Here is a 12,942-nt window from a genome sequence, read left to right as displayed (position 1 = left end):
CAAGGAAACCAGGGACCTGGAACTCCATCAAGGTCTCCCACGTGAGTGGAAGGTGCCCAAAAATCTAAGCAGTTGTCTGCTTCTCTCCTAGGCACATTAGCAGGGAGATGGATTGGAGCTGGAGCAGCCAGGACTAGAACAGGCACTCCCATAAGAGACGCCTGCATTGTAAGTGGCAGCTTAACATACTTCAGTTCTGGCCTCTGGGTAGCAAGTCTTAATTTAAAACTACTATAATTAAAATATATGGTACTGGTGATGCTACTACCAGAAAAAGAGATAGAATGGAATAAACCATTCAGAAACAGACTAATATAAATAAGAACAATGTGAATATGAAAGAAATGGCACTATAAAACAGTAAAAAAAAAAAAGTAGGTTTTTTCTAAGAATGGCACTGAGACAATTTCTATATGGTAAAAATAAAACAGGACAACTTTCTTATGTAATTTATGAAAACCAATTCTAGAAAACATGGAGAGCAAAAATATAAAAGATAAAAAACATAAGGTTTCTAGCTTACAATGTAGGTGAATATATTCATCAGCTCATGATAGAAATGTATTTCTTAAACCAGAAACAAACAAAAAACATTTTAAATATATAAATTAAATAACAAAGAAATTAAGAACTTTTTTTATAAAAAGCAAAAAAGACTCTAACTTGGTGTGAATATCAACAATAGCCATAATCAAAACTTGAGTTGAAAAATAACCATTTCATTCACATACAGTAAATTTTAAATTAATTACAGATTATAGGCCGGTGCTGCGGCTCAATAGGCTAATCCTCCGCCTTGCGGCGCCAGCACACCGGGTTCTAGTCCTGGTCGGGGCGCCGGATTCTTTCCCGGTTGCCCCTCTTCCAGGCCAGCTCTCTGCTGTGGCCCGGGAAGGCAGTGGAGGATGGCCCAAGTGCTTGGGCCCTGCACCCCATGGGAGACCAGGAGAAGCACCTGCCTTTGGATCAGCGTGGTGCGCGCCAGCCATAGCAGCCATTGTAGGGTGAACCAACAGCAAAAGGAAGACCTTTCTCTCTGTCTCTCTCACTATCCACTCTGCCTGTCAAAAAAAAAAATTTTTCAAACCACTGATTTGAAGAAATTAGGAATTTTGCATATCAAATTATACAGCAACAAAAAAGGGAAAAGGAATCCAATAAAATTGGCAAAGAATTTGATCCAGAAAGTTTAAGGCCCTAATAATCAATAAGAAAAAGACAGAGTTCATAATATGCAAATAATCATATTTAAAAGGATGTTCATAAAAGATGCTCAAGTGATCACTAACATGAAAAGTTGCTCAGCTTCATAAGAGAAATACAAATTAAAATGATAATGAGATGCCACTACTCATCCACCAAATTTAAAGGTCTAACTACTGCAAATATTGTAGAAGAGGAAAGCAACATAAGGTTCAAAAGATGTGAGCAAAAGTGCAAAAAATTTAAATCACTTCAACAAAGATTTTAATAGTATCTGGTAAAGGTAAAGGTATATATCCTATGGTCCAGTAATTCCTATCATAGGTTTATAACCAGGGAAATGTATGTTGTATGCACTAGGAGATATATACAAGAAAGATTACTCACAACATCAGAACCCAAAAACAGCCAAGATATCAAATAATAGGGTTTTTAAGGTTTTATTTATGTATTTATTGAAGGTCAGAGAGAGAGAAAATCTTCCATCCACTGGTTCACTCCCGACAGCTGCAACAGCCAGGGCTGTGCCAGGCTGGAGCCAGGAGTCAGAAGTTTAATCTAGTCTCCACATGGGTGCAGGGGCCCAAACACTTGGGGCCATCTCCCTCTGCTTTTCCAAGGTTAGTAGCAGGGAGCTGTATCGGAGGTGGAACAGCAGGGATATGAACCAGCGCCCATATGGGATGCCAGCGGCATAAGCGGCGGGTTTATCCACTACACCACAATGCCAGCACCCCTAAATAATAGCTTTAAGTAAATTATTATATGATCTTCAAGGAACTATTTAAAAGAATGAAAAATGAATAAATTACAGTTACCCAACATAACATGGGGAAAATCCTAACATACACAGAATCAAGTGAAACAACTAACATATAAGAAAATACATATTTTTAAATTCCACTTACATAAAATTCCATAGGCAGAAATAAAGGTTCAGAATGACCTGAGTGAATAGAATTTGCAAAGAATGAGCTGTACAGAAAGAAGGAGACCTAGAGAACTACTGAAGTGTCTTCTTTGATCTTTGGTTGAAGACTAATGTACACATGCATTGGGTGAAAATCCACAAGACCAAGGAAAGAAGCACTGGAAAGAAGTAGACAGAATAATTCCTAGAGCTCACACAGGGCTGGAAATAGTTCACATTCCTACTGGTCACAGATAAGAAACCTTTCAAAACACAAGTTATTAGGTGCTCTCCTCAGAAGAGTAAAATTTCAGTAGAGGCTGAATTAGTTCTATGCTAAAAACTGCTCCAGATGTAAACTAACAAAGCTTGAAATCAACCTTTGAAAGAAACAAATTGGTCCCATGCAACTTCACTTCATATCACAACTAAGTCCAACTCTTCAGAGATTCTCAGCAGCAATATTACTGACACTTTGAACTGGGTAATTCTCTATCACAGAGGACTATCCTGACATTGTAGGATGTATTCCATCATCCTTGGCCTCTAGCACTAGATGCCAACAGCAATCTCCAAGTAGCTAATAATGAAAAATATATCCAGGCACTGACAAACTATCCTTTGGAGGGCAAAACTGACCCTGGTTGAAAACCACTGCTTTAAAGGATCTGTCTCTCTACACCCTCCTCACATCCCACCTCTGCAGCAACTAACAATGTAAAATTCACAATCTGATCACAGATTACCAGACATGTAAACAAGCAAGAAAATCTAACACAAACAAGAATAAAAATCAAACAGGAACAGTAATGATTTGCCCGCTGAAATTAGCAAACAGGAATATTAAAACAACTGTTATAAAAATACTTGTATACTAAAGAACACAGAAAAAAAGTTCAACATTAAGTGGGGATAAATAAAATAGCACTTTAAAGATCAAGGGGCTGGCACTGTGGTGTATCAGGTTAAACTGCCACCTGCAAAATTCCAGCATCCCATATGGCATTGGTTGGAGTTCTGGCTGCTCCACTTCCAATCCAGCTTCCTGCTAATTCACCTGGGAAAAGCAGCGGAAGATGGCTCAAGTCCTTGGGTCCCTGCACCTATGTGAAAGATACAGATGAATGACGCTCCTGGCTCTTGGCTTCAGCCTGGCCCATCCCCAGCCACTGAGGCCATTTGGGGAGTGAACCAAGCAGATGGAAGACCTCTCTCTCTCTCTCTTTCCCTTTCTCTCTATAACTCTTTCAAAAATAAATAAATATTTAGAAACAAGATCTATATAGAACCTTATCGAGAAAAGAATTAATACACTATCTGAAATGAAAAACATACTGATTAGAATTAGTAGATAGGGCTGGCGCCTCAGCTCAATAGGCTAATCCTCCACCTAGCGGTGCCGGCAACTGGGTTCTAGTCCCGGTCGGGGCGCCGGATTCTTTCCCAGTTGCCCCTCTTCCAGGCCAGCTCTCTGCTGTGGCCGGGGAAGGCAGTGGAGGATGGCCCAAGTGCTTGGGCCCTGCACCCCATGGGAGACCAGGAGAAGTACCTGGCTCCTGCCTTCGGATCAGCGCGGGGCGCCAACTGTGGTAGCCATTGGAGGGTGAACCAACAGCAAAAGGAAGACCGTTCTCTCTGTCTCTCTCTCTCTCACTATCCACTCTGCCTGTCAAAAAAAAAAAAAAGAATTAGTAGATATGACACTACAAAAGGAAAGATAAGTGAACTTGAAATCCTAGAGAATTTATCAAAGCTATCCAAAATGAGGCACAAAGAAAGAAAAGACAGACAAAAATGATCAAAACTACTGTGAGACAATACCAGTAAACAGAAGTGTAATTGAAATACCAGAAAGAAAGGAACTGAAGAAAAATATTTTTGAAAAAATATGGCTGAAATTTACCCAAATCTGATGAAAATGATAAAACCACAGAGTCTGGAATATCAACAAACTGCAAATACTCTAACATAAAGATTGTCAGATTACAGTACATCATAACCAATGTAAAAAAATGTGACAATAAGGAAATTCTTAATAGAAACCATAGAGGGTAGGAACATGAAGAAGGAAGATGCATATGTAGAGGAACATGCGATCTTCATACCAGAAACTATGCAAACCAGAAGACAATGGAATGACATATTTAAAAAACTGTCAACAATACCCAGTGAAAATACTTTATCAAAATTAAAAATGAACTAAAGATTCTCCTCAAACAAAAGTGGAGTGAATTTATTGCCAGAACACATCCATTACACCAAATTTCAAGGAAAAACCTAAAATTCATAAAAGAAAATAAGACATTTCTATATATAAAACTTTAAAATATTTTATATAGGAAAATACACTACAAACATCAATAGAAATTATATGGGAGGAAAATATATTTGTGATAAACACGGCAGATAAACAGTTAATATTGATATTACTGAGAGAACTTTCCCAAAATAAAAACAAAACAATACACAAATAGACAAATAATTGATAAGTCAAAGAAGTCTAAGTCCAAATCAACAAAATACACATGATAATGCAAATTCACAATTATACATAAGAACTTAAAATAAAATAGTGGGGCTGGCACTGTGGCAACTATTAAGAGTCCCACTGAGGCCCCTGCTGTGGAATAATAGGTAAAGCCACCATCTGCAGTGCCAGCATCCCATATGGGCGCCGGTTCAAGTCCCACTGCTCCACTTCCAGCCGGCTCTCTGCTATGGCCTGGGAAAGCAGTGGAAAACGGCCCAAGTCCTTGGGCCCCTGCACCTGTGTGGGAGACCCAAAAGAAGCTCCTGGCTCCTGGCTTCAAATCCGCACAGCTCTGCAAGTTGCAGCCACTTGGGGAGTAAACCAGCAGATGGAAGACACCTCTCTCTCTCTCTCTCTCTCTCTCTCTCTCTCTCTCTCTCTCTCATGCTCTTGCTCTCTATTACTGCCTTTCAAGTAACTAAATCTTAAACATTTAAATGATAATGAGATATCACTATATAGAGATCACATTGTTAGAAAGTTCAGCCTCTACTGTTTCTGGAAATAAAAGAAAAAGTGTGCTCATAATTTGTTGTTGGAAATTTAAAGTGCAACAAAATACTTAGCAATCTAACAATGTATTTTAAAACAAATTATTAATGCTTTTTGATGCAATAATTCTACATCTCAGATTCCATTTCTTAGAAATAAATATTTCCAATATTTTAGGAAATACACATTCTTTTATGATGATAGCAAGCAGAGTTTATGGAGACAAAAGAACACCTGAAGCAAAGTGGTTGCCCATCAACAGATGAATAACTGAATACATAATTATACTTCCACACTATGGAGTACTACCACACAGCCATTAAAAATATCAGATTTGGGCCGGTGCTGCGGCTCACTAGGCTAATATTCCGCCTTGCGGCACCGGCACACCAGGTTCTAGTCCCGGTCGGGGCGCCGGATTCTGTCCCGGTTGCCCTTCTTCCAGGCCAGCTCTCTGCTGTGGCCCAGGAAGGCAGTGGAGGATGGCCCAAGTGCTAGGGCCCTGCACCCCATGGGAGACCAGGAGAAGCACCTGGCTCCTGCCTTCGGATCAGCGCGGTGCGCCAGCCGTAGCGCGCCGGCCGTGCCGACCATTGGAGGGTGAACCAATGGCAAAAGAAAGACCTTTCTCTCTGTCTCTCTCACTATCCACTCTGCCTGTCAAAAAAAAAAAAAATATATATATATATATATATATATATATATATATATATCAGATTTGCAGGGATTTCCAAAAGGTACTAGTTACCGAAATGTAAAATGCGACAACAAAAATAACACTAGGTATGTACTAGTGTGCAAATTACAATGTAAAAGATTGTGTGATATTGTTAATATGCAGACTGGGACACGCGCATCCTATTTCTGGAGTCTGATTCAGAGTCCTGGCTTTGGTTCGGTTCCCATTTCCTGCTGATGAACACCTTGAACAGCAAATGATGGCTCTGAGCTGGTTCCCTGACACTCACATCAAGGACCGGGATTGAGTCCTCAGCTCCTAGGGATTTCAGGAGTGACCCCAAGGATGAGCTCATCACTCTAACTCATGATCCCTCGCAAGTAAATCATTTTTTTATGAAAAAGAAAAATCACAAGGTATGACACTTCCTCCAAAAAGACGTTTTTAAAAAGGGAGAAAATGCACTGCAAAACAAGGAATTTAGGTGAAAAGTCCTGAAACTCTTTAAAACAATCATGAATGTGAGTATATGTATTAATTAAAATTTTCAAAATTTAAAATTATAAGGCCGGCGCCGTGGCTCAATAGGCTAATCCTCCACCTTGCGGCGCCGGCACACCGGGTTCTAGTCCCGGTTGGGGCGCCGGATTCTGTCCCGGTTGCCCCTCTTCCAGGCCAGCTCTCTGCTATGGCCAGGGAGTGCAGTGGAGGATGGCCCAGGTGCTTGGGCCCTGCACCCCATGGGAGACCAGGAAAAGCACCTGGATCCTGGCTCCTGCCATCGGATCAGCGCGGTGCGCCGGCTGCAGCGGCGGCCATTGGAGGGTGAACCAACGGCAAAGGAAGACCTTTCTCTCTCTGTCTCTCTCTCTCACTGTCCACTCTGCCTGTCAAAAAAAAAAAAATTTAAAATTATAATTAGCCTTATTAAAACAAAATTTTCTACTCATTTAGGTTCTCACAAGGTAGCATGTCTTGCATATTATCACGCATGCAGCAAATACTTAAAACTATTCCAAATTCAGAGATTATTCGTATTTTGAACATCTGATCGAATGTTCCATGTTAAAATTTCACATTTAAAAATGCCTAAAATCAAATGTCAACAGAATAGTTAAATACCATAAAATTACAGAAATAGAAATTAAACTACTTAAATAGAAATAGATATTTTAATAGAAATTTAAATAGAAATTAAACTATTAAACAGAAGTAAAATTAAAGATACTTTTAAAAACAGCCAATGAGGACTAAAATATCAAGTAAGTACAATAATTTTTTTTTTTTTTTAATACAAGGTTACCTCCTTCAAATGTTCTGAATCCGCTTCTCTTTCTCCAGTTTCCCCTGTAGAGAGCGGACCCGGAGGAAGGCTGGGGCTGAAGGCCATGAGGTCGGCCTTGGGCGCGCCCTCGCCGCCGCTCACCCGCTGCCGCCTCCGCTGCGAGCACGACCAGCTCCCCACCGCGCTCGCGCACACCAGCGCAGGCTGCCCCGGCCCGCACGCGCCCTCCGCCGCCGGCGCCCAGCACCGCAGCGCCGTCCACACCACCAGCGTCAGCACCAGCAGGCTGCTCACGGCGCAGATGGCCACGATCAGGGACGCGTTCACGTCCAGCAGCGCCGCCGCGCCGCCCGCCGCCGCCGCCACGCCCGCCACGCCCGCCGCCCGCGAGGACGCCGCCGCCGGCGCCTGCCCGCCGTCCACCAGCGACAGCAGCACCGTGGCCGTGGCCGTCAGCGCGGGCTCGCCGTGGTCCTTCACCAGCACCAGCAGCCGCTGGCGCGCCAAGTCCGCCTCGTCCAGGCTGCGCGTCGTGCTGATCTCGCCTGTGTACAGCCCCACGCGGAACGGCAGGCGCGCCCCGTCCGACGCCGCCCCATTCGGCGCCGCCTGCAGCTCGTAGGACAGCCACGCGTTGTAGCCGGCGTCCGCGTCCACCGCGCGCACCTTCGCCACCACGTGGCCCGCGCCCGCCGACCGCGACACCCACACCGGCACCGCCTCGCTCGCCGGCCCGCCCGCGCCCCGCGGCAGCACCCACGGCGCGTGGTCGTTCTCGTCCAGCACGAACACCTGCAGCGTCACGTTGCTGCCCAGCGCCGGCACGCCCGCGTCGCGCGCGCTCACCTCGAAGCGCAGCAGCTCCAGCTCCTCGCGGTCCAGCGGCTGCAGCGCGTGCACGCGCCCGCTCTCCGCGTGCACCGACACGTAGCTCGACAGCAGGCGCTCGCCCACGCGCCGCTCCACCAGCGAGTACGACACGCGCGCGTTCTCCCGCGCGTCCGCGTCGCGCGCCGACACCGTCACCAGGTGGCAGCCCGGCGCGTTGTTCTCCCTCACGAACACCGTGTACTCGGCCTGCGCGAACGCGGGCGCGTTGTCGTTCACGTCCGCCACCTCCACCCACACGCTGGCCGACGCCCGCAGCGCCGGCGAGCCCGCGTCGCGCGCCGTCACCACCACGCCGTAGCCCGACACAAGCTCGCGGTCCAGCCCGCTGTCCAGCACCAGCGAGTAGTAGTTCCTGAAGGTCGACAGCAGCCTGAAGGGCACGTCGGGCGTCAGGGCGCAGCTCACCTGCCCGTTGGCGCCCGAGTCGCGGTCGGACACGCTGACGAGGGCGATCACCGTGCCCACCGGAGCGTCCTCTCGGATGGGCAGTGACAGAGAAGTGATGGTGATCTCTGGGACATTATCGTTTATATCTAGGACTTCCACTAAAAGGGTACAGTGACCTGTCCTTGGAATATTCCCTTTGTCAATTGCTTCCACGTATATTTCATACAATTTCGTTTGTTCAAAATCCAGTTTACCTTTCGTCCTAATTTCTCCAGTGCTGGGATGTATAACAAACGCACTGGCCACTGCCGGCGGTGTAGGCTTTCTAAATGCGTACACCACGTCTCCGTTGGCACCGTCATCCGGGTCTGTCGCATTTAGTTGAATCACTACTGTCCCGTTGAACACGTTCTCTAACAGTCTCACTTTATAAAGGAGCTGGTCAAAAGCCGGGGCGTTGTCATTCACATCCAGAACCTCGATCAGCAGCTGAACTGTGCCGGTCAGCTCCGGTTTCCCTCCATCCACAGCTGTCAGTAATAAACTATGCTCCTGCATTTCCTCTCGGTCCAATGTCTTCCTCAACACAAGCGATAAAGAAGACGTCTGCTCACGATTGTTCTGAGTGTCCAAGGAGAAATAATCGTTGGGATCCAGTCGGTAGGTCAGGGCTGAGTTCACTCCGATATCTGCATCGGATGCGCCATCTAGTGGAAACCGGGTTTCCGGAGGTATCAACTCTGGAATGATGATTCTTTTCTTACTTTCAGGGAACACGGGCGGGTTGTCGTTGACGTCCCTCACCTCCACCTCCACGTGGAACACCTGCAGCGGCCGCTCCACCACCACCTCCAGGTGCACGCTGCACTCCGCGCTCCGCCCGCACAGCGCCTCGCGGTCCATCCGCGCGTTCACGAACAGGATGCCGTTCTGCACGTTCACCTCCAGCAGGTCCCCGCCGGCCCTGGACGCCACCCGGAACAGGCGCGGCACCAGCTCGGCCAGCGGCAGCCCCAGGTCCTGCGCCAGGCGGCCCACGAACGTGCCGTGCTGGGCCTCCTCGGGGACCGAGTAGCGCAGCTGGGCGCTGCCCGCCCGCCAGGCTGTGAGCAGCAGGAGCCAGGGCAGCAGGCGCCGGGCTCCGGGACCTCCTCGCAGGGAAAACAGCATTGTACACTCCAAAGACTTCAGAGTATCTACAGTAGATTCAATGCCTTACCTCAAACTCCCTCTCAAGATCCAGTTTTACAGCCTCTTCGTGTGGGCGAATGCGCATCGGATGTCCGCTGTCTGCGTTTTCCCGGAGGAAGGAGGAAGCGCTGTGGGTCTCCGCGGAAGCGCTCTCAGCGAAGGGCGACACCATGCGCACGAAAGTGTAAGTGTAGAACGACTGAGTTTTCAGATTTTCCACTGGTGTAAGCTTTTCCCCCCTTGCATTTCCTGACTTTTTTACTGCAAATTCGTAATTGAAGTAGAAACGTTTACCTTCTCAAAACCAGTAAATTCTCATATTCCGCTCAGTAATGTATCTTAGTTGCCAGTGGGTTAATGAGTTCCATTTTCCCACACACTTATTCTTAAATGTGTGAACTGTCCGTGCAGAATTTTAAAAGACAGAAAACATAAACATTCATTCTGAGAGTCTCCAGCTGATGCGGACTTTGGTGGCAAGGTCAGTTTCCTGTGATATCTTTCAAGACACACACCCCCCCAACAGCCACTAACTCCAAATTGGAACACAATCACGTAAGAATAAAACAGATGACGGTGGGAAATATTGACAACATTTTAAAATAAAGCTACCATATTTATGAACTTCCCCAGGTAGGGCTTTGAAATAAGGATAAAATATGCATGTTTTAAGGGAAGCATCCAGTCATTCAATGTGCGTACAACCTTGTGTGTGCATAGACACAAGAATGCTTTCAAGGGCGGGATTCTTTTTGCATAAAGTAGCCCAAGAGCTGGCATCCTCTGTATTTAATAGAGTTTGAATTGCTACCAAAAGGTTCCCCTTCTTCCTATCCATCTCACTTCATCATCACTGGGAAAATCATTGTTATCCTTTAAACTGGCTCTAATTTTCCAAGTGACAATAGCTACAAACAGACGTTAACAAATATTTAGCAGGGAAGGGAGGAAGGGGATCTTACTTTTGTCTATTTGCTACAACTATCATTTCAGGACTAAGAGCACAATGAAAAATACATCACAGCTCCCATAATTATATTGTCAGGTCTGTGTATATCTCTATAGGAAATGACAGTTGGGTACACTTCTGTGCCTCTGCTCCCCTCTGAAAATGTGGGTGCACTATTGAATATTTTCTTGCCTTCATCATTCTTTCCTGCACCACTACTTCTACTAACACAGCTTTATTCTTATAACAGGAATAGTCCCTTGATTCTAACTCTTCTTGTCTATCAGGCCCTAAATTGCTTCACTTCTCCAACTAAATAGACTCATAGTAATCATTTAGAATATTCTCTTCCAGATACACTAGAATCACTCATTTACTTATATCACTCCTCTAATATTTTCTGTAGTCTCCCCTATGCAGTATAACCATCCATTCCCCATTCTTTCTCAATATAAAGTAGCTATTTAATCATGATGACTATTTGTATTCTCTAAAAGTTTACTTTAGTTGGACCTTCATAATTCATAATTAAATCTACTGTCTTGCCTACAGAAATTCATTCATATTCTGTCACATCTATTCTAATTCTCAACCTCACTGCCGCCATATTCCTTTTTTTTTTTTTTTTTTTTTTTTTTTTTGACAGGCAGAGTGGACAGTGAGAGAGAGAGAGAGAGAGAGAAAGGGCTTCCTTTTGCCGTTGGTTCACCCTCCAATGGCCGCCGCGGCTGGTGCACTGCAGCCGGCGCACCGCACTGATCCAAAGCCAGGAGCCAGGTGCTTCTCTTGGTCTCCCACGCGGGTGCAGGGCACAAGCACTTGGGCCATCCTCCACTGCCCTCTTGGGTCACAGCAGAGAGCTGGCCTGGATATACATATATATATATTATTCCTGCATTTTAGCTCCTTCTTTACTTGTTTCTTTCCTTCAAACAATAAACATTTCTAGACATATACATATATATATATATTATTCCTGCATTTTAGCTCCTTCTTTGCTCATTTCTTTCCCTCAAACATTTCTAGATAAATACACATAAATATTACTCTTGCATTTTTTAAAAAAACTTAAACTCATTCCCTTCCCTTCACCTCTAACTTCTAACATTTACTTGAAAAGTGCACTGAGTTTTCTTTCAGCCATCTGTAGTCTATGCTGCCTATGATTTTTCAAGCCTACTACAGTCGTTTGAGTGCTGCCCACCCCAAAGATATATACACATTTTAATCCTCATAACCTGCAGACAATATGGCAAATGACGTGAATAAATTAAGGATCTGTAAAGTTCCATGGATCATCCTAGACTATCCAGGTAGACCATAAGTGCATACCCTAATTAAACAAATGCAGGGAAGAAAGCATGGAAAGAGAATAGGTAATGTGACCACAAAGACAGAGATGGGGTGATGGAGCCACAAGATAAGGAACAAAAGCCATCAAAGAGACAACAGATTCTCCTCTGGAGCGACCAGGAGTACGGTGGTACCAGCACCTTGATTTTGGATTTTTGGTCTTCAAAAGTGTGAGAGAATAAATTTATTGTTGTTTGACACCACCCAGCATTACCAGGAACTAACACGCCTACACACTTTAATTCTTTTCTTGGACACACTACTTTTCAACTCTCTCTCTCTCTCTCTCTCTCTCTCTCTCTCATTTCATTCTTTCATGGATTTATATTGTTTCCCTAAAACAATTACTCCAAAATCTACATCTACAATTTCTGAGTTCCAGAACCATATTTACATGGACAATGCTATAATCCTAGAACCTCAAGAGTAGAATTTTCTTAAACATCCCTTTCCATTCACTACTCAAACACAAATTACTTCTCCAACTGTGTCTGCATCTTGGTTAATGGCAACTTCATCCACTCAGTTGACCAAACTAATAAGCAAGTGTCAAATTCTTTTTGCCTTTCTTTATCATTTGTATTGAGTCAGTCATAATCTTGTTGCTTCTACATTGCCTATGCCTCTTGTACATGTTTCCTTCAATCCATTTCTGCTTTCATAATTCAAGTCCCTATCACTTGCAACTGAAATTACTATAAAAGATTTTACTTATTTTCTTGCCTTAAGATTCTCCCCTGTTCTAATCCTTCAAATACATCTTCACCAGAGCAAACTGCTCATTTAGTCATTTTAATCTATATGCAATGTCTTGATATTGAACTGTGATCTATCTTTCAAGACAAGCTTGAATAAAATGTTACCCAATTTTACTCTCCCTCCTTCTAAAATGTAGTGGATTGCCCAGGCAATAAATTTCAACACCATACATTTATTCAGAAAGTCTCGATTGAACATATGCTACATTCCGGGTCCTAACCTAGACGTGTGTATGAAAGTAGACAAGCCTACAACGTTTAATGCCTTCATTACTGGCTAGGGGAAGTAATGCTTTATTCTGTGGTGGAAGAGA

General features: G+C 44.5%; 1 protein-coding gene across 5 annotated transcripts in view; it reads right to left on the bottom strand.

Annotated features, from left to right (window-relative positions):
- Window positions 1-12,942, bottom strand: part of PCDHAC2 (protocadherin alpha subfamily C, 2) — a 155,754-nt gene that overhangs the window by 125,255 nt on the left and 17,557 nt on the right. The window contains exon 1 of one of the 5 annotated variants that reach the window (XM_089334920.1): window positions 7,118-9,822. The exons of 3 other annotated variants lie outside the window; for them this stretch is intronic. In XM_089334920.1, the coding sequence (XP_089191046.1) occupies window positions 7,118-9,547 (2,430 nt within the window). In that variant the 5' untranslated portion in view covers window positions 9,548-9,822. Of the gene's footprint in view, window positions 1-7,117; window positions 9,823-12,942 lie in introns of those variants that run through there. One more of the 5 variants, XM_089334922.1, reaches the window with a different exon arrangement.

Source organism: Oryctolagus cuniculus, chromosome 6 (assembly GCF_051225735.1).
Source record: "Oryctolagus cuniculus isolate XC-2025 breed Fujian yellow rabbit chromosome 6, ASM5122573v1, whole genome shotgun sequence".
NCBI classification, from domain to species: domain Eukaryota; kingdom Metazoa; phylum Chordata; class Mammalia; order Lagomorpha; family Leporidae; genus Oryctolagus; species Oryctolagus cuniculus.
This window is presented reverse-complemented; position numbering and strand designations above follow the sequence as displayed.